Source organism: Pollachius pollachius (assembly GCF_949987615.1).
Source record: "Pollachius pollachius genome assembly, chromosome: 5".
Classification (NCBI taxonomy): Eukaryota; Metazoa; Chordata; class Actinopteri; order Gadiformes; family Gadidae; genus Pollachius; species Pollachius pollachius.
In genome coordinates, this window is record NC_136938.1 from 8,311,111 (window position 1) to 8,332,524 (window position 21,414).

General features: G+C 42.7%; 1 protein-coding gene across 1 annotated transcript; it reads left to right on the plus strand.

Annotated features, from left to right (window-relative positions):
• The first annotated feature begins 14,649 nt into the window (after window positions 1-14,649).
• Window positions 14,650-21,151, plus strand: hsd11b2 (hydroxysteroid (11-beta) dehydrogenase 2). The gene is made up of 5 exons (XM_079736119.1): window positions 14,650-14,976; window positions 18,106-18,318; window positions 19,119-19,304; window positions 19,592-19,729; window positions 20,150-21,151. The coding sequence occupies exons 1-5, from the start codon at window positions 14,700-14,702 to the stop codon at window positions 20,569-20,571; spliced, it is 1,236 nt and encodes a 411-aa protein (XP_079592245.1). The 5' UTR covers window positions 14,650-14,699; the 3' UTR covers window positions 20,572-21,151.
• Window positions 21,152-21,414: the final 263 nt, after the last annotated feature.

A 21,414-nucleotide genomic window follows, 5' to 3' on the forward strand; every position in this document is an offset into this window, starting at 1 on the left:
CAGTGGGCCTTATGCTCAATCACTATCATGTTATCGCATTTGGCTATGTGACTTCACTGAAATTTGTCACAATGGAAATCGTCATCTTCGAAATTGCGACTTTGTCGTTGTGGCTATGGGACTGTGTTAAAAATACAATGTTTCAGGTCAGCTACGATTGCTTTCAGTCAGATGCTAAATCTCATACTCCTGTGTCACAAAGGTCACTCCAGCTTATCTCTGAATATCACATTAAGGTGTGAAATGAGAGTGTGGTCTTCAACTGATATGTGGTGTTTTATAATTCAGATATATAAAGATTTTTTTGAGATTGTGTGTGGGATTTTTTGCATACTAGCGTCAGTAGGTACAGTATATCCAACCTGTAATACACCTTCTATTTATACGCCCTTTGTTAAAAGACCCCCCCATAGAGCACAGCCAAAAGACATGAGCATCTTTCCTTTGCTTGCATGAATGTACACATCAACATCCTGAAGTTTAAAATATGTAGATGTTTATTGAGTTTCTCAAATGTATATTAAAGGGAATTGCAACTACCACTGTGTTGACTTATGATGTCCTTATAAATAAAATACTGCCACTGTTTAAATCACTAAGCAATGCCTTGTTTTATAAAATCCACTAGGTGGAGTCTATAGCCCAGGAATTACTATATTAGTAATTATATAAGTAGTTTGACCAGTACATTCAAACCAGCAATACCTACAGGTCTTGTAAAATGTACGAACAAGCATAGTGTATTGTGTATTTAACATGAAGTACAATATACCAATAAATGCTGAATAAAATAGATTGCAGGCAAATTTCCCTTTATAGATTATGTGTATAAAGTCCTCTGATTAAAGAGGAATATGATTATAAATCCCAGTGCTGAACTTAATCACCATGTACTTCAATTGTCTTTTTACTCCTTCTCCTGTTCAATATAACCTTTGACGTTGATATTGCCAGCCTATTAAACACTTCAGAGAGAGACAAAGATTAAGAAAAAGAAAAAGTGAGATACAGATTGCATGGGATTGACATGGCCATACACAAACTCACATACTCACTAATTGACTCACTCACTCACTCACACACGTATGCATGCACGCAAGCACACACCGTCAGTCATTCCCTAGATAGATAATCCCTTAACACTATTTCTTTCATAAACGACCCATAAATGACCCAAACTGATACGACATTCAGTTCTCTAGATACAGAATTGGATAGGGGTGTCCAACAGAGCGTTTATCCAAGTACCCTAACCCTAAGCCATGTTCCACTAAGGACTTCACGAGCGGGATCCTGTCCCACTGGAGGGTGCATGCCCAGCTATCATTATCTGATTGGAAGGCCCCACCAGTCTTGACTGTAGGTCTATCCAATCCTAATTTTTGGAAAGGGAGTCTAGACAACTTTATCAACGAAGAAGACTCCGGCTGCCAAAACATTTCCAACGATAACATCATCTCGGTGGGATCTGGTGAATTACAGGAATAGGCCTGGCCCGCCTCGGCCAATCCCCTTAAACCAACTGTCTACTCAAATTCCTTGTGGGTGGGGCCAAGGGATGGACTTCACACCACCTCATCCCAATTCGTTTTGGGAAGGCTGGCAGTTTCAAACCCCAATTTGTTACCATTTATCTTGGCCCAGGTGGGTCCTTACCTGAGTAGAGGCATCTTTTCCTTGACTTCCTTGACCTTTAACCCTTTAACTTCCTTTAACTTCAGCCTATAGTCCAGCCAGCCCAGGATCCAGATAACGCTTCAAGGGACTGGAGGATGGACAGCATTCCCCTATCCCCATTCAGTAGGGGTTGGGCTGCAACCTATATTTCCTGGCCCCTCAGAGGAGAAGCAGTCCACGGTCGATTAGTCAAAAGAATTACGCCCTATGTCCTTTCCCTAACCTCTTTGCTTGACCTCGTCGAAAAACAATGAGGTCAAGGAAAGATTTTGAAGGAGAATTCATGAGGACTTGCTAAGAGGATCAGACTGCACATATAGGCTACGTAACGAATCAATCCATTTATGTGAGATAAATTTCCCCTCCAACTGTTTGGAGGATCCAGTATATATTTTTATTATAAAACAAAAAAAAACAGAAAATGTTGAAGCCCTGTTCTGCCAGCCATGTTGTGCAATACAGTTTCTACTAGCAACTTTCTGTAAGCCATGTTCTTCATGCCATGTTCTGCCAGCCATGTTGTGCAATACAGTTTCTACTAACAATTTTCTGTAAGCCATGTGCTTCATGCCATGTTCTGCTAGCCATGTTCTATAAGCCATGTTCTGCTAGCCATATTCTAGGGGGGGGGGAAGGGTATTTCCTGATAAACTGCTGAAAACTGAGAAAGATTACAGATTACCGATTATAAGACAGACATGTTTTCAAGCACTGTTTTAAGACATCATAGCTGAATACATCTAGCTTTCTATATCCTATGAAGTCGAGCCCTTACCAGAACAGCAGTTAACCCATATCCGTTTATTTGATCCAGGCAACAGCCTTAAGGAACACGAAGGGCTATGACATTACAACCCTGACCTTAACCCTGAAGCGTAATCTTTATTCTCCACTAGACAGTCTTTGCGGCCTTATGTGGACCATGAACAAATGGTCCAGTACAAAGGAGGTTTGAAAAAAATGTTGGAACAATGTCCTGGCACCCGATCATGATCAAGCATCCTATTGCCTCAGAAGGAGCGGGGTCTTAAGTGTACCGAGTTAGTGTTAACCCTTACCCTTCCTAGTCTGCTGGCCTTGACATCATAGTTGTCATCCGACAGCAGCTCTATGCTACTCAAACTTTCTCTTAATGACCTCAACCAACCCGGATGCACGCAGCAGTCTGTGGATAACAAGGAAAACAAAGGTAGGGACAAACAGGAGATCAGGTGACTATACGATATTGTAAACAAGCTTAGTCTTAGAATCATGTAGGAGTTCAGCTGTCCAATTAAACCTAAAGAAGAAAACAATCTAATGCTATGCCTATGATAAATAATGCTCTGATCTGACATGGCTATTTATGGTCAAGCCAACCTCAATGTAAATGCGTGCTCAATGTCTAGCACTGATAACAAGTACATCTAGTTACTAAGCCTAGCTTGTTATTTATGTTACTTGTCAGTAATTAAAAGCATGGTTGTACGGTTAGATATCCCCCTAACCCTTGTTACTCCATTTGGAGTTGTGTGTGTGTTAGAGTGTGTAGCAGTGTGTTAGGCCTGTGTGTATCAGAGTGTGTTGGTAAGGTGTGAAGCAGTGTGTTAGTATTGTGTGTAATATGGATTCATATTTTTTCTGAACAGAAGCACACTATCCCAGGATTCTTGGGACCTGGGCTTGTATTTAAGGGTGCTTGCACACCTTAGAAACACCCTTAAATGGACCGAACACCATGGTCCATATCCGTCAAATGTTTTGACAGATAGCAGCCTACGTTTTGTTTGCGGTGGTGTGAACGCTCATTAGGTTCTGTTGCGGACCAAATAATCAAACTTTGGTCTTCTTAAACGCGGGGATCCCGCTCTGCCTCTCGCTTTAGATTGGAACATGAACCGGCCGAACTTAAGGAATCAAGCATAAAAACCATGCATTGTGGGTTAAATGTCCACTTTTGTGGAAAAATAGAATTATGAGGCTAATCACATTATGTCTGGTTTACATTAACTCTTCCTAGATTAAAATGGGTCGCATTCAGACATGATGCAATGAGGTGGAACAATCACACAATCAACACCACGTTTTCTCGTCAGGTCCTTTTAATACCCGCTTCTTAAACTGTTCATTTGTAGGAACACCAAGGCAAAATGAAATAACCGCATAATAGTCTGATTTAGATACACTCAAAACGCATTGGTCATGTTTAATGCGACACTTAATGCCACAAGGGCTAATTTTCATTCACCCCTCCAGACTGCTTTGGTGTATTATTTGGTTGTATTAATAATAATTACGGCAAAAAAAAACATTTATGTTAATCAACATTAAAATGAACATAATACAAACTTTGCATGCAGCTTGAACTTTGCAATAGCTGTGAGGGATATGAAATGGCATGTGTATTGAATTAGATCTGTCTGCTGAGAACAGCATCATGGAAGTGATATTTGGAAGTTTCATTGTTTGAACTTAATGAGTCAAAGGAAGTGGTCTCAGTTTTTTAAAGTCATTCTATTAAGCAGAGACAGATTCAATTATTATCATAGCACTGCTTCTGGTGTGAGCTCTTTGTCATAGCCAAGCTTAAGATATAGCTATTAAGGCCACAATCTCTCAAAGTGAACAGAACATTTCAAAATGTTTACTTCAGCATTTCAAACAACTGCCAATCCATAAATATAGGCCAATCCCAGCAGCTTTCTAGCGCCTTGAGGGTATTAATACAATAAGCATTCAGTGTGTTCCACAGGCGCACCAAACAGCTGTTGCATATGTTTTAGGAAAGTCAACTGTAGGCCTACAAATCTGCTGAATATTGGCCAATTCCAATACGTTCATAATGTTTCACTCATTTTTTTCCTTTTTCCGGTTATTAAATTTCTCGGGAAACGGGAAATGGTTTGGATGGGTATTCCTGGGATTCCCTATTCCAGGGATTAACTGTAACTGCGTTTTATAGTCTTGTTCAGCAGTGTGTTAGTGTAAGTAGTGTTTTAATGTTGTGTAGATCAGAGTGACATTGTTGTGTGTAGCAGTGTGTTAGTGTTGTGTTTTAATGTTGTGTAAATCATAGTGATATTGTTGTGTGTAGCAGTGTGTTAGTGTTGTGTTTAGCAGTGTGTTGATACAGTGTGCAGCAGTGTGTTAGTGTTGTTTCAAGCAGTGTGTTTTTGTTGTGTGAAGCAATGTGTTTCAGTTGTGTGTAGCAGTGTGTTAGGGTTGTTTGTAGCAGTGTTTAAATGTTGTGTGTAGCAGAGATAGATTGTTGTGTGTAGCACTGTGTTAGTGTAGTGTGTAGCAGTGTGTTCACACTGTGTGTAGCAGTGTGTTTGTTTTGTGTTTGAATTAGGAGGAGGAGGAGGAGGAGGGGGGGGGAGGAGGAGAAGGAGGAAGGGGAGGAGGCGAAGGAGGAGGGGGAGGAGGCGGAGAAGGAGGAAGGGGAGAAGGAGGAGGAAGAGGAGGAGGAAGGGGAGGAGGAGAAGGAGGAGGGGGAGGAGGAGGAGAAGGAGGTAGGGGAGAAGGAGGAAGGGGAGGAGGAGAAGGAGGAGGGGAGGAGAAGGAGGTAGCGGAGAAGGAGGAAGGGGAGGAGGAGAAGGAGGAGGGGAGGAGGAGAAGGAGGAGGAGGAGGAGAGCAGGGGCTGGAGGAGGAGGAGAAGGAGAAGGAGAGAAGGGGTAGGGGGAGGAGAGGAGGAGGAGGAAGATGAGAGCAGGGGCTGGAGGAGGAGAGCAGGGGTAGGGGAAGGAGGAGGAGGAGAGCAGGGGGTGAGGAGGGGAAGGGGGTGGAGCAGAGATGTGTTTGCTGCAGCTGGCTCCAGTGTTTCCAGGGTTATGAGCTGAAGCGAGGCCGTGTGAGGACAGTCAACCCGGGAGGCCTAATGGCCTGCGTCTCGGCTGACGAAGAAGATCAGTAGAAACCAAAGCCCTGTTTCACTGAGACTGTCACTACCTTCTAAAAGCTTCCAATGTTATGCTTAGGCCATGCTTTGATCCTGGAAAGATTTGGCTGGTTGATAACGATTGCCAAGGGAAGTGGTTTGGCGCAAGCACACTTAAGCGTCATTTCCTAAAAGCAGCAAAGTGGGGAGAAAGGTTACTGGCCATGTGTTTGTCAAACATCTGGCCATAACATTACATGTGATCTGCACATAGGTTTTATTTAGAAGGGTTGTTTTTAGTAGAAGTCTGCTCGATATCTTGGGGTCATGATTTACATCCAACTAATGTCCGAGCATGTTGCTTCTGCTCTGGTTATCTTGACAGCTGGGTCACATGCAATACTCTACTGGCTGGGCTAGCAAACTGCTAACCCTAACCATTTGCTGTGTTCCGATGTCCATACTTCCATGAGTATACTTAAATGTAGTACACCATTCGCACTCACTAATGGTATGATACAGATGCCTCGGCATTTCATGGAGGCACGCCCCCTTTTGGTCGGGCACCCTCGGAATTCTGAGAGTATACCGAGTTCAGTGATGACGCTCTCAACAAAAATGGCTGTGCCCATGAAGAGATTTATTTTCTTTCTATTTGTACCACGTTGGTCACTTTAATGTCGGCCCATACACACTTAAATACATTGCTACTTTATTCCGGTCACCAATTTATGCATTGCACGGTCTTGCCGTGCCTGCATTACAATGTAAAGTTGTGTTGTTTGTTTTCGAGCTGGTTTGCTAAACAGGCTAATGTAGCTAACAATAAACAACGACTAGCCAATTTCATGACACAATCACATAGACGGGAACTCCATAAGTGCTCCGAGACCGGAAATGGCGTCACAAGTGCAACTCGGTAGGGAAGGCTGGTTTCCGAGGCATCTGGGTAACACTATAAGTGCGCAGATTTTCAGATGTCAGTGTTGTTCCAAAACGAATGCTCCGTTGTGCACTAACCGGATATTACGATCGTGACTGCCGCCGTGGATCGTCACCCATAATAAACATCCTGCTTTGAACGGTAAACCATATATGCCTAGAAGCTACAAAAAGTTATAAAAGCTATAAAAGCAGCAAAAATACTCCAGGCTATGTGGAAAATGTGCCGACGTTGGCTCAGTCTGGCTCCGCCCTCATCTGCTATGTAGCTAAGATGGCTGGTTGAGTACGAAAAGAGTACATCGATCCACACTCAGTGGTTTGAGCAATGAACTACTGCCACACTACACTGGATGGGCTAGCATACTGCGGGAGCGTACCTATGTTCCCCGGGTCCTATGTTCCCCGCTTTGTATGTGACCGGGGAACATAGGACCCTGTGAGCAAATCTTTTTTTCGTAGGATGGTAGGGGCAAGTACCGCCTTTTTTGCCTCTGATTCGCCTGTGATTGGTAAGAATGGCTCTCCTCCGATTGGTGATGGTTAGGGTTAGGTTTAGGGTTAACCCTCACCCTAACCCTAACCATAACCCTAAACCTGACCCTAACCCTTTGCACCCGGGGAACATAGGACCTGGGGAACATAGGGATGACCCCCATACTGCTAACCCTGGACTTCTCCAACATTCTACTGCCTGGGTTAGCATATTGCTAAAGCCATGGACTACTGCCACACTATATTGTGTTGGCTAGCATACTGCTAACCCAATACTACTCCAACATTCTTCTGCCTGGGCTAGCATACTACTATGCCTAACAATGGACTACTGCAACACTCGACTGGGTTGGCTACCAGCATGCGCTGAAAAGCTTTGCAAAGTATTCAGAATGTAGCCACACGCCTGCTGTTCAAACAACCCAAAATAGTTCATGTCACAAACACTATTCATCTGATTCCTCTGTTGATTGTAGTCTCTGAATCCACACTGAAACAATTCAGATGTGTCATTTATCTTGTCATTGATATGCTTGTCCTCCATTAATGAGCAGAGGCTTGCTCCATACTGAGGACAGATCCCCCCTATACAGAACCCTGGGGACCGTTCTGAGAACAGCTCATGAACGGCCTTGTTGCTTTTAGCTCTCATGTTGAACTAGGAATAATTTGTTTAGATGTATCGTCTCCGTATCTCTGAGATGTTACCATTATTATTCCTTTAGCAACTCTACCCTCGGGTCCGTTTAGAAGCTTGGTTGTACAGGGCTTCTTAACGCATGCAGAAAGTCGTTCTTATATGGCTTTTGCTGGTCCGGTTGGTGCATGAAAGAAATGATTTTATCTTAGGTTGGGGCAAAATCGATTCATGAGAGCTTTCTTTCCGTCTGCAATACTTTATTACCTTGCACACTTTATTTTTTAGCTAGAAACATCAATGCAATCACATGAACAGGACAGTCCCACAGATGGCGCCATATTATATTGGCTTATAGTTGGCAACTATGTTCTGTTTCATATACGGTAAAAAAAAAATGGCTAACCCAAACCCCAACATTTCACCCATAGGTAAAACAAACAAAATAATCGTTAAATCGTATGGCAATTTTCACACAAAAAGTCTGGCGTTAAAAAATCGTTGTAAAACGTTATGTGAGGCCCCGATGATTCCCATGTTGAAAAGTTTTGGAGATATAGGTGGTTTAAAGGTTAGGGTTAGCTGTAGGGTAAGGATAGGTTGTTGTTGGTTTTAATCTATTTTATTGGGTTGAAAAAGAAACAATCGAATGTGGCCCTAAACCTCTTCTTTATTACATGAATACAATTTTTTTTATTTTTTTGTATTTGTATTTTGTACAAATATTTTGTATTCAATGGTTACGTTGAAAAGCACACTTCCGCTTTCACTTTATGAGGTGTTCTAACATTAATATGAGTTCCCCTAGCCTGCCTATGGTCCCCCAGTAGCTAGAAATGGCGTTAGCCACTACCACTAGCTATCCTGCTCTGCCTTTGAAAAAATAAAGCTCAGACCGCCGATTTGTCCCTGTATGTCGTCATACGGGGACATTTTCCTTTCTCTGCTTTACCCAATGAGCTACGACCGTGCGAGCGCAACGTGTGTGTGTGTGTGTGTGTGTGGATTACACACACTGTAACGCAAATGTTGTACACTTCTTTGTTATTTGGATAACTGTTCTGCCTTTGGTGTTATGGCGCATAACCCGTCGGTTTCTCTGACGTCTCTGGTATTTCCACAACAAGACTCGTAGTTGGGGTTATCTCAGCCATGTTGGAGAAGGAATCAGGGGGAAAGGAACTTTGGCTTTGATTCCCTGAAGTGCATGAACCACGACATGGAGGAGAAAGGGATTGCACCACCCTCGCGGCGGAGGCACCACCGCCGCGGGGCATCATCGCTGCGGGGCGGTGGTACCTAGGCGTTGCCCCCTGGCCACTACCCGCTGCCTCAGCAGTGGGGCTCCGGTGGGAGACAATCACAGTCAACAATTGCGGGCAAAAATCCCTTTGTCCTCCATGTCCCATGTCGCAGTTCAGTCTACTTCAGATTGATGGGGAAGTGGAAGAACCAGAGACGTCGGAGAACCCAACAAAGTAATTTCAGACTCATAAAATCGTCTGGAGGCGCACACAGCTTTTGGCCGTGATAATATTTATTATATGATATAGATATCTGTATAATATGATGTTATTTGGATATAGAGCTCCAGGACTCCCGCCGGAGGGTTCTAGAATATTTACAGAACACTGCCAAAAGCTGTGTGCGCCTCGCCATTGTGATACATCCACTGTAAACACAAGCGCATGGTACTGTGGCCGCAAGCTACTCAGGGCCACACCCCCACCCTCCACCTTGACCCGCCTCTAAAAAACAGCACGTTTGTAGAACGCTAATTGTGGGACTGGCTCGTAGTGGCTGTATTTCTGCACCAAGGCTGAATTTCACGAACGTCTTCAAGTACTGTATTAGGGGCCCAATAACAGCTATATAAAAGCATTCATAAAGTATCATGCCATGGGACCTTTTAGGTCAGAATTATTTCTCAGAATTAAGAAATTATTCTCAGAATTCCATAATATGCCAAATGCGTTCTTAGAAATAATAAATGATTATTGTTTTCTGAGTGTGGTTGATCCATTTCGTTAATGGTTTATTTCTGTTGCCTATCACTCTCTGTAGAAAGCAAGCAATCTGGTGTCCATTAACTGTGTATGGATACAGTCAGTCACCATGGTTCCACAAACAACCATCTGCTGCACTGGAACCCTTTGAGGACATGTTAACCTGACCAGACAAGACCATAAGCTTGTACCCTCACCCCTTAACTCAGTGTTTCCCCAAGTGGGACGGGCAGCGGCACTGAAGCGGGGGCACAGGCAGTGCGCTGTAAGGGATAATTGAAAGTATTTCGGGAGGGCAACACTCAAACGCACACTTTATAGAAGCAATGCCGAGGCGGAATGAACAATTGGGTTTTGCAAACAACAGCTGTAAATAAATGGCTGCGTGTCCACCGAAGTGCCAACATGTATTGTCGCCTTGCATGAACTGCACCAGCCGGTGTGAACCAAAAGGTATGTAGGCCTCATCATGGCCCTTGCGGACATTAATGCCGCAGTTTGAAGCATGTGTCAGTCAACACCTGACATGTCGATGTTCTGCGAGAAACTTGCTCTTCCAAGATGTTACGGAAAATCAGGCTGATGCCTTGGCAGTGCATTGACGCAATTGCACACTTCATTCCATATAAAAGATATGGGTAAAAATAGAAAAGAAAAAGAATAATCCCTTCTCTACAAGTAGACAAGGAAAATTCTAACGTCTTGAATGAGAGGAAATTCGGGTTTAGCCAGGCATTTTCATTTTGCTGAGATAGGTTGTAATTAAATTAGGGGATAGGGATGCTTGTTGAGTGTTTTTTTGGGGGGGAACCAAACTCCTTACCATAATCACACAAGAGCTGCTTCAACTCTTCTCTACAGCATCTAGCTTAGTTCCAGAGAAAAGCCGCAATAAACATCACAGTCTGCATAATTGTCTGCATCCCATTGCATTCCTTTTACACCATTACCATGCAGATGTTTTAGTAGCATACAAGAAGTATGTCCTCATCTTGCAGCTTGTTCGTCACAGCTGAGATGAGGATAAGAATTAGAAACATTGGGGCAGTTGCAAAGCAGAGTTTGGCTCCTTGTATCTAAAGGAAAATGTGGCAACCAAAAATAATCTTTCCATTTCTGGGCCCAGGCATACTCTGTCCTCTCCATTGTCCTTCCTGTTCGGATTCACGACGGACCTTAAAAATAACCACCATGTACTTAATATTAACCACCATGTTCCTTTCTAATAAACAGTATGTGCCTTTAACAACAACGTATACCTTTAAAATATCCGCTAACTTTACAATAATCATTGTGTAACTTTAAAATAACCACAATGCACCTAGACAACCCTAACCCATGGACACCTTTCCCCACAGTACAGTTCATTAATAGACACTGTTTGTGGTACTAATGGTTTACCATAGAGATGGGTTACAGTCATTTATTACAGTCATGTAACCCGCTATGCTGTCGTGCACTGTCTGGCCCGTTGTGTGCAAGTTAATCTGATGGGACCATGTGTTGTATTGGGAGGAAGCAGTGGGAGCTTGCACGTACGTGTGCACGGAGAGACAGGTGGAATCCTTACTGGGTTAGTGTGCTTGGAACAGAGTGTCCCCCGGTGAGGGATTAAGAGAAAGGGGTTAGCACACTGGTGTCCACACACATAATCACATTACGACTGGGTTTCTTAGGAGCACGCTACTGGACTTAACTGATCATCGTTACACAGCCTGGAGCCCAACTCTGCGAGCATTGTAGACCATGCAGCCTCTCCCTCCCTCTCTCTCTCTCTCTCTCTCCTTCTCATGGTTTTAACAGAAGTCATTCTTAGAGAGCTTACTGATTATTGTTTACATAGAGAAGGGATTATAATGATTATTGTCTACATGGAGAAGGAATTATAATGATTATTGTTTACATAGAGAAGGAAATTAGCAGAATATTACAAAAAATAAGGCAGTACTGCCAGGGAAAACTGATGCAAATATTAATAAATAATACATATATTGATATATTATTTGAGGTTTGAAGGGGTGTGGCTCAATTGCAGGGATCAAGGCAGCTGTGTGTTGTGAGCTTCAATACTTTGTTACTGTACTTAAGTACTGTTTTACAGTTTTCCTTTGTTTTACTTCTCACACATAACAGACAACTTTTTCCTTTCCTTTTTCTACTTCTGTTTTGTTAGAAATTGCATAATCTCTACAGAACTATCACGTGATAACGACAACTTTAAACACTCCTCTTAAATAAGGTCATGGATGGGGAATGTCTTGTCTTGATGGTTCAGTTTCATCCATCCTCACTTGCTATTGATTCTCAGATAGACGCCATTTCTCTGCGGGAAGTCTCCCTCCCGTCCCCGTCTTCTACATCATTTCCCTCTTGTTACATCTTTCATGCGTAATATGCACCGATAGATGCCATCCATTTACGTTGAGATCGGTCTTGAAGCAGAGAAGAAATCGATAAATCGATGAAAAATATAAATAAATATAGATCATTCTCCTCAAATGCATTCAAATTAAAGTTAGGATGCAGGGAATAAAAGTACAAAGTTGTAATAAAGAATAAATACTCAAGTAATGCATCCATACCTGAAAGCTGTACTGTAAGTTCAGTATCGAAAGTATCAGTATCAAAGTATTTGCCAACACTGACCGATGGATATGTAAGGTGATGGTCTTTTCTATATTTTGTCTCTGTCAGGCCCATTTAGGTTGAAATCTGTCTTGATATTGGGAAGGCGTGCAATGATGCAAAATATAATAAAATAATAAAAAATAATACCCCTCAATTGGATTTTAAGTAAAGAAACAAGCCTGTTTGGAAAATGTTACTTAACCACGAGTTACTTCCCACTTCTGCTGTTGATGCATATCATGCAGACGTAACATCATAGCAAGTGAGTTTTGATGAAAGTGAAACAGCAAACATTGCATACAAAGCAGAGCAATGACAAGACATTCCCCATCCATAGCCATATTTAAAAATGAATAAAAATAAAATCAACTTCACAGGGAAGTTGTCGGCTCTAAGAACGATTCTTGGCGAATGTGTTGAGTCTTGTGCAAACCTAAACAGATTTTGGTAGTCCTGAAGAAATGAGGGAATTTCTAACAAAAAAGAGTTTAAGGCTTAATTAGACCAGAAGTGGGTTCTGGTTTTGATCACAATGTTTTGAATTCTGTTGCTGATATTGAAAATCTATTGCACATTGGAGCAACGTTAATGTTCCTTTATATCAGTTTATTGTTTATTTTATTTGAAGTTTGAATGGTTTAACTTTGATAGTCACTTTTACTTAAGTAAAGAAGTTGAAGCAGTACTTTTACTTTTACCAGTCTTTTTTATACAAGTATCTGTAATTCTACTTCGGTAAAGAATATGTGTACTTCTGCCACTACTGTTAATGTAACTGCATTTTTATATACTCCTGTCTGTTGCGCCCCCCCCCACCCCCCCACAGTGAGACTGTGGGTGAGGCGCTTAATGAGTAACTTACTATTCTGTATATACTCCTTCCTGTTGTCTCCCACACAGTGAGACTGTTGGTGAGGAGCTTAATGAGTTACTAACTATATATACTCCTGTTTGTTGTCTCCCCACAGTGAGACTGTTGATGAGGAGCTTAATGAGTAACTAACGATTTATACTCCTCTCTGTTCTTCGCTCTCCCACAGAAACAGACCATTTCCGACACACAGGCATGACAGACAAAGACATTATGTAACTCTGTCCGGATTTGATTTAAAAAAGGCGTTGTAAGGGGGATTCAGGCACTCTGTGTCTTACCTCCAAGGGAATAAAGACGGTTTTCCTGGATATGTTTCTTTTGTTTGTTCCTTCCCGTATCCTTAGTAGCATACCTGGTTTACATATTGTAACCTCAGGAGAGAGGTTACAATCTGTCAAAATGAACAAGATAATTTTTTTAATAACAATACATTCGGAGATTAGACACCTTCAAATCTTAACTCATGGAAGGTGGATACATGAAGTCTGCCAGGAGATTAGATTCCCCGTTGATGGAGTCTAGATGCTGGTAGTGGTGGTGACTATAGATGGAGACCCTGTGCCATAAGAACACCATCAAATTTCTTTAAAACAGAGACGATGAGAATGATGTATCCATGAGAAGTAGAAGGGTCATTTAGTTTTCCAGAGAACTTTTGTTTAAACTACATTTAAAAATAAAATCTGTCATCTTTACCTGTCTTTTTGGTGCAATCGTATCTTTTACACACACACACACACACACACACACAACTTTTTGTGGATGGGTTCTCTCCCTACCACGCCACTTTGGGTTATTTTGTACTGTATTTTATTAGTTGTATTGTCAAATGGGCAGGGGTATAACTATTAAAAGATAAATCACAAACTGGTTATTGTCATCAATGAAGCCATGACCAAAAATGGATGTATTCCTGTAAAGCTCGGTAAAAAGTATAGGTTGGCAGTATTCCTGTTTTAAATAACACTCAAATCAATCTGTAGAAAATAGACAATATACCATTAGGGATATAAACCTAATACCAAAAGAACCATAGACAATGTACGTGTTTGTTATTAATTTGTCTAAGGCTGATTCACGAGTCATGATCTTTTCCTTTCAAAGGAAGTGGTGTTCAAAATATATTTCACAGGAAAATTACAGCTATTTAATCAGTTCCTCAAAAACAATGGGAAAAATGTATACAGATTTGTGTGTGCGTGCCTTAGTGTTTGTGTGTGTGTGTGAGAAACTGTTGGTTGCAGTGGTTGTGTGAGTGTGTTTGTGAGCGTCTGTGTGTGTGCATGTGTCTGGGTGTGTGTGTGTGTGAGGTCATTGTGTGTGTAAAGTGATGTGTGTGTGTTGTGCGTTTGCGTGTGTATGTCTTTGTGTTGAAAGTGCTTTGCCAGTATTAGTAGTAGTGATGTGGGAGGGTCAGGGGGGGTGTAATCTTTTCTATTGGCTGGAGACAGAGGCCTTAGCCCTGCCCCCCAGGCTCTATATAAACATAGACAGCAGCTCCCCCTTGCTTTCTGTCTCAACAATGTTGCGGTGGTGAGAAACCAACACTTCCCTAACCGCCACCTGGACTGATCTAGAGGAGGATGGAGGAGCATGGGCTGTCTCTGTGGATCTACGTAGGAGTGCTGACCCTGATGCTGATGGGAGCTTTGCAGAGGGTTATGCCCCTCCACTTCAGCAGCTGGCCTGCCCTGGTGGCGAGGCTTTGGGCCTCTGTGCTGATGGAGTGGCTGTGGGCCTTCTGGCCGGCCGCCCTGCTGATCTTCACTCTAACCCTGGGGCTCGCCTGGTGGCTCCGCTCAGCCCGGATCTCCAGGGACGCCCTCCTGGCCCCCGAGGGCAGGGCCATCTGCATCACAGGTCAGTCTAACCCCAAACAACAACCCCTACCTCTATCCAGAACAACCAACCCCTACCTCTAGCCCTAACCCCTAGCCCTAGCCTAGGCCCCTAGCTCAAACCCTGAACCCTACCTCCAGACCAACCCTAAACCCTACCTCCAGACTAACCCTGACCCCTACCTCCAGACCAACCTTAAACCCTACCTCCAGACCAACCCTGACCCCTACCTCCAGACCAACCCTAAACCCTACCTCCAGACCAACCCTGACCCCTACCTCCAGACCAACCCTAAACCCTACCTCCAGACCAACCCTGACCCCTACCTCCAGACCAACCCTAAACCCTACCTCCAGACCAACCCTAAACCCTACCTCCAGACCAACCCTGAACCCTACCTCCAGACTAACCCTAAACCCTACCTCCAGACCAACCCTAAACCCTACCTCCAGACCAACCCTGACCCCTACCTCCAGACCAACCCTAAACCCTACCTCCAGACCAACCCTGACCCCTACCTCCAGACCAACCCTAAACCCTACCTCCAGACCAACCCTGACCCCTACCCCTTGCCTTAACCCTGGCCCCTGCTGCTTGCCCTGACCCCTGCCTCTAGACGAACAATGACCCTTACCTCTAACCCTGACCCTTCCCTCTACACCGACCCTGGCACCTACCTCTACACCAATGACTCCTTCCTATAGCCCTAATCCCCAAACCCTAGCCCTGACACTACCTCTAGACCAACCCTGACCCCTACCTAGTCTAGACCAACCCTAACCCTCTTACCTTAGCCCCTAACTTAAACCTAGCCCACCAACTCAACCTCTCGGGTTAACGCTGTGTCTGAATGCTTTGCTCTTTTTCTATGTGTGTGTGTGTGTGTGTGTGTGTGTGTGTGTGAGAGAGTTTGTGAGTGCTCTGTTAGAATGCTAGAATGCTTTGCTAGAGCGAGTTTAGTAATTGATATTGTGGTTGTAGGTTAACAGTCCCAACTTGAGTTTCATTGAAAAGCACATGACCCCAACAAACATTCACTGTTAGGATACACAGACTAGTCGCTTGTCCAAAAAGTTGTCATGATCGTGTTTGAACTACTGTTGTCATGCTATGTATAGCATGTTCAAAGTTCAGTAATCTTGGCTTCCACCTTCTTTGAGTGAACAGGATTGTATTGGTCCATGTGTTGTGAGAAGGTCTCTTCTGAGAACTCAGTGTGTTTGAGTCCAAAACGTCTCTATATATGGCCTTAATGTATTCTGTGTATTAATAACTTTATATCTTGCTTCAATATGTTGTGAGTGTCTTTAAATCTGCTTTCAATATGTTTGATGTGAATTTTATTATTATACACATTCTTCTTTGGATCAGATATCTAATATTAATATTATTATTATTATTATTAGTAGTAGTAGTAGTAGTAGTAGTAGTAGTAGTAGTAGTAGTAGTAGTATTAATAATAATAATAGTAGTCATAATAATAATAATAATAATAACAATATTAAAATATGGTTACATGTTGAAAGTATCACATTATATTAAAGGACATAGAAAGCAGATGTTTCAGGGTCAGTGAGAGGGTCTGGTAATGTATGTCTGAACAATACTCTATTTGTGTGTAAATATGACCTATGTGAGAAAATGCATCTATATGGGAAATATTACATTTATTACAATAATTGTGAGTATTTGATGTTAATATTCAAAGCATGAATAATAATTGTCATATGTATTTGATAATTATTGTCATGGCTATTATTATTGTAATTATTCTTATAATTCATATCATCATAAAAGCTTGGGGTGTTTGGGTTAGTGTTACTTAGTTTGCATGATATAAGGGTAAGGGTTAAGTTTAAGGGATAAAGGTGACGGCGAGAGTGTTAGGGTTAAATGCTTCGGTTGAGGCCTAGAGGTGAGGTCTAGGGTAAGGTTCATTTAGAATAAGCTGTTTGCATGCAACCATGTGCAGCTCTATTATTCAAAAGATTACCTCGCCTTCTCCTTGTCCAATAAGAACTTCTGAATACGTTGTTAACATGCAAACATGTGCTGGTCTGTTACTCAGAATATTCTCTGGGCTTCTCTTAGGGCATTCTGTTAGTAACACGGTACTACGTTCTATAATCTGTACTCTGGTACTATGTTATATAGTCTGTTAGAAACCTGTTACTATGTTATATAGTCTGTTATTAACATGGTTCTATGTTCTATACTCTGTTAGTAACATGGTAATATGGTCTATAGTCTGTTAGTACTGTGGAACTGAAAAGCATGTCAGTACTACTATTCTCTTAAGTGGTCCTGAACATAGCAGTTACATGGTACTATGTTCTATAGTCTGTTAGTAATCTGGTACTATGATATATAGTGTGTTAGTAACATGGTACTATGTACTGTGGAATTGAACAGCATGTCAGTACTACTATTCTCTTAAGTGGTCATGAACATAGCAGCTTGTTAGTACCTTGACAGTTTCCTTGGGCCTCCGCCCACTAACAGATGTGCTGAACTGGGAACCCTCCATGCACTTCTGACTGCATTCGGCCATGTTTGTTTTCTTGTTCGGAGGCCACGGTTGGAGGGCTTCACTATTGCATAAGACTTTTTCCAGTCCAACCTCACTTGTCTCACAGTTTCACAGTGCCAAGTCCATCTCTCCCCCAATCCCCAGTGTTCACTATTTCCTGCTTCACTGTAGTGTACTCTTCAGAGCTTCGAGGTATACTCTCCTACCCCAGTACTTCTAGGTATACTCTCCTACCCAAGTACTTCTAGGTAGTGTCCTAACACAGTGCTCCTCAATATACTCTCCTCTCAACGTCCTCCTAGATATAATGTCCTGCAGTTCTCCTAAACAATATTTCTTCCTACTCCCCGATCTACTGTATTCCTACTTCTAGATCTACTTTTCTCATACAGTTCTCCTAGATAAACTGTCCTCCCATAGTACTCCTAGATATACTATCCCCCTATTCCTAGATATTCTGTCCTCCTACATTACCCCTAGATGTGTCTTCCTACAGTGCTCAAAGATATATTTACCCTAGTTGCTTAACCAGTCTTAATAGTAATCTCTGCAGCGTTCTTCTTACCATAACTACGGCTAATAAGGTTATTAATGAGTGTGATGATCTGTGTATCCTCTAGGCTGCGACAGCGGCTTTGGGAAGGCTTCAGCCAAGCGTCTGGACGCACTGGGGTTCAAGGTGTTTGCTACGGTGATGGACCTGTCAGGGGAGGGTGCCATGGAGCTGAGAAGTGCATGTTCCTCCAGGCTGAGCCTGCTGCAGGTGGACATCACTCGGCCTCAACAGGTCCAACAGATGCTGCTGGCCATCAAGACAGAGCTGGGCCTGAAAGGTGAGGGGTTAAAGGGTTAGGGTCAGATGGAAAGGGTAAGGGTTTAAGGGTTATGGTTACAGGGTTAGGGTCAGAGGGATAGAGGGTTAGTGTCAGAGAGGTGGGGTAACAGGATTACAAGGTTATTAGGGTTTGAGGTTCAGGGTGGGAGGGTTAGGGTGAAAGGGTTCGGGTTTGTTAATAAGGGTGAGAGGGTTAGGGTCAGAGGGTTGCAGGGTTAGGGACAGAGGGTAATGGTCAGAGGGTTACAGGGTTACAAGGTTATTAGGGTCAGAGGGTTAGGGTTCAGTTTTAGAGTTAGAGGGTTGCTAGCCGAGCATGGTATTTAGCTGATGGGTGTCCTTACACCCGACACCTTTTACGTACTCTTACTGAAATCCAACAGTTAGAAAATGGATGATGATAAGGTAAAAATAATAAAGATAAAAATGATAATAATAATTGTATTATGATCTAGCCCTCACAGCATTTTGCTTATTTGTTGACTTTTATGTTCTAGCACGATTCTTGCACTTTTGGGATTTGATCTTCATTGTTAAATGCACTTTTTAGAAGTGTCTTTGAACAAAGCTTCAGCTAAATAAACGTGATGGCATGTAAGGGTTTAAAATGAAGAGGAGAGACTGCCCTCTGGTGGTCAGTGGAGGTGATGCAGCAGAACTGTTTCAGAACTGTTTTACACAGCGCCAACATAGTGCCACAGTAACAGCATAGTACCACAGTACTGAACACCGTCATGTTGTGCTGTGTGTGTTTGTGTGTCTGTGTGCATGCGTTTGTGCGTGTGTCTTTGTGTGTAGGTCTATGGGGGTTAGTGAACAATGCGGGAGTGTGTGTGAACTTTGGGGATGCAGAGCTTTCCCTGATGTCAACGTACCGCCGCTGCATGGAGGTCAACTTCTTCGGTAGTCTGAGCGTCACTAAGACCCTCCTCCCTCTCCTCCGCCGGAGCAGGGGCCGCATCGTGACCGTATCTAGCCCTGCAGGTATGGACGGACAGATCTAGGGGCTGAGAGGTGTGCATTATTATCAATTATATGATCGTATTGTTAAATACTCAGGTTACCAAGTTTAAGGTCCAAACTTGGATTTTGGGGTGTTACTTCTCTATGGGGTTTTGGGGACTAACTAATTTGTGGGGTTTTGGGGTGTACCTAATTCATAGGTTTTGGGGGTTAATTAACAAGAAACTTTGGGTGTTACTAGCTTATTGGTTCAGGTGTAACTTATTCATGGATTTTTGTGTAACTGACCTGACGGTTTTGTGGTTTAGGGGATCAGCCCTTCCCCTGTCTAGCAGCTTACGGTGCGTCAAAAGCAGCACTCAACCTCCTAACTAACACCTTCCGCCATGAGCTGGAGCCCTGGGGGGTCCAAGTCTCCACCATCCTGCCTTCGTCATATAGGACAGGTAAAACCCCTCAGCAACCCAACGTCCACATTCACTAACACAACTATCCAACTAACTTACCCAACTATCACACCCACTAACCCAACCATCACACAACGCTAACACAGGCGAAATTGGCTAGCAGGCGATAGTTAGTGATAGTATAGCTAGTAAGTTACTGATAGTGATATCTAGGGATAGTTGCGGTGATAGATAGTGATGGTTAGTGATAGCTAGTGATAGTTTGGGACAGTTAGCTTGGGATAGTAATTAAAAGCTAGTTATTGTTAGTGAGTATGATAGTTACTGATAGCTTTTGATAGTTAGTGAGTAGTGATAGTTACTGACAGATTGTGATAGTAAGTGAATCGTGATAATAAGTGATAACTAGTGTTCGTAAGTGATAGTGGGTCCAGAAGTAATCCCGGCTGTGTCTTGCAGGTCAGCCGGGTAACGAGCTCTACTGGGGGAGGCAGCAGGACCACCTTCTCCTCAACCTCGGTCCCGCTCTGCTGGAGGAATACGGGGAGGACTACTTGGCCGAGACAAGAGAGCTGTTCCAGGAACATGCCAGGAATGCTGCGGAGGACCTGAGCCCTGTGGTGAATGCCATCGTCCAGGCTCTGCTCTCCCCTCAGCCCCGCGTGCGCTACTACGCTGGGCCCGGAGTGGGCTTCATGTACTTCCTCTCTAGCTACCTTCCATACAGTGTCAGCAACACATTCCTCCAGAAACTGTTTGTTAAGAAGAAGTTGATGCCTCAGGCTCTTAGGAGGCAGTCAGGGCTTGGTCTACAAGCCGGTGTCGTCAACAACAACAACAACAACAACAACAACAATGAGGAGGAGAAATCAGAGCAGTAGCCTGTTTGCCAGTTTGGCTTCATCCAGAAAGTGGAGGGAATTGATGGGTTGCTGAAAGGATCATGGAAATGTTTGTTTTGCTGTAGTGATACTGTCCCTATTACAACCATCTCTTGAATCACCTGGACATGTACAGACAGACTTATAATATTGTTAGCCCTAACCCAACCAGCATGACAACACTGGCATGTGTAAATATATCTGACAATAAAGATATGTCGATATGGGTATAATGTGCCTTGAACATAGATCATATTCACATTTCCGCCCATTTATTTGATAACATAGATGATTCTTTTTTTTACTTATTCACACATTAAGCACTTTGCAGGCCTACGCTATTATTATTATTATTATTATTGTTATTATTATTATTGTATGTATTATTGTTTTTTTTATTATTCTCCTTATTATTATTGTTTTTCAACATCATATTAATATTTGCAAGTGGTTTATGGCGACTGCAACTATTAAAACACTAAATCTGAATTTAGAACCCTGTTTTATGACGATTGTATATACTTCAGTAGTCCGGTGTCCAGGTAGTTTGGGTTGGTTTTTGGGGGGCTAATCAATCAAACTGGACTATTTAAACCTCAGCTGTTGTAAAGCCGTGAGATTTATCCCTAACTTAAACTGTGAATTTTTAAAAATATATGATTTGACAAAATGGGATGTTCCCAAATGTTCACTTGTTCATGTCCCTACATTATTTGATTAAAGTGACTTTGTACAATAGTGGCGCTGTGTGTGTTATCCAAAGATAAAGTGCTAATTTAAATTATTGTAGAGGAAAATTTGACTTAGAAAACACTTATGGATGCTTCATGACAACATACAATA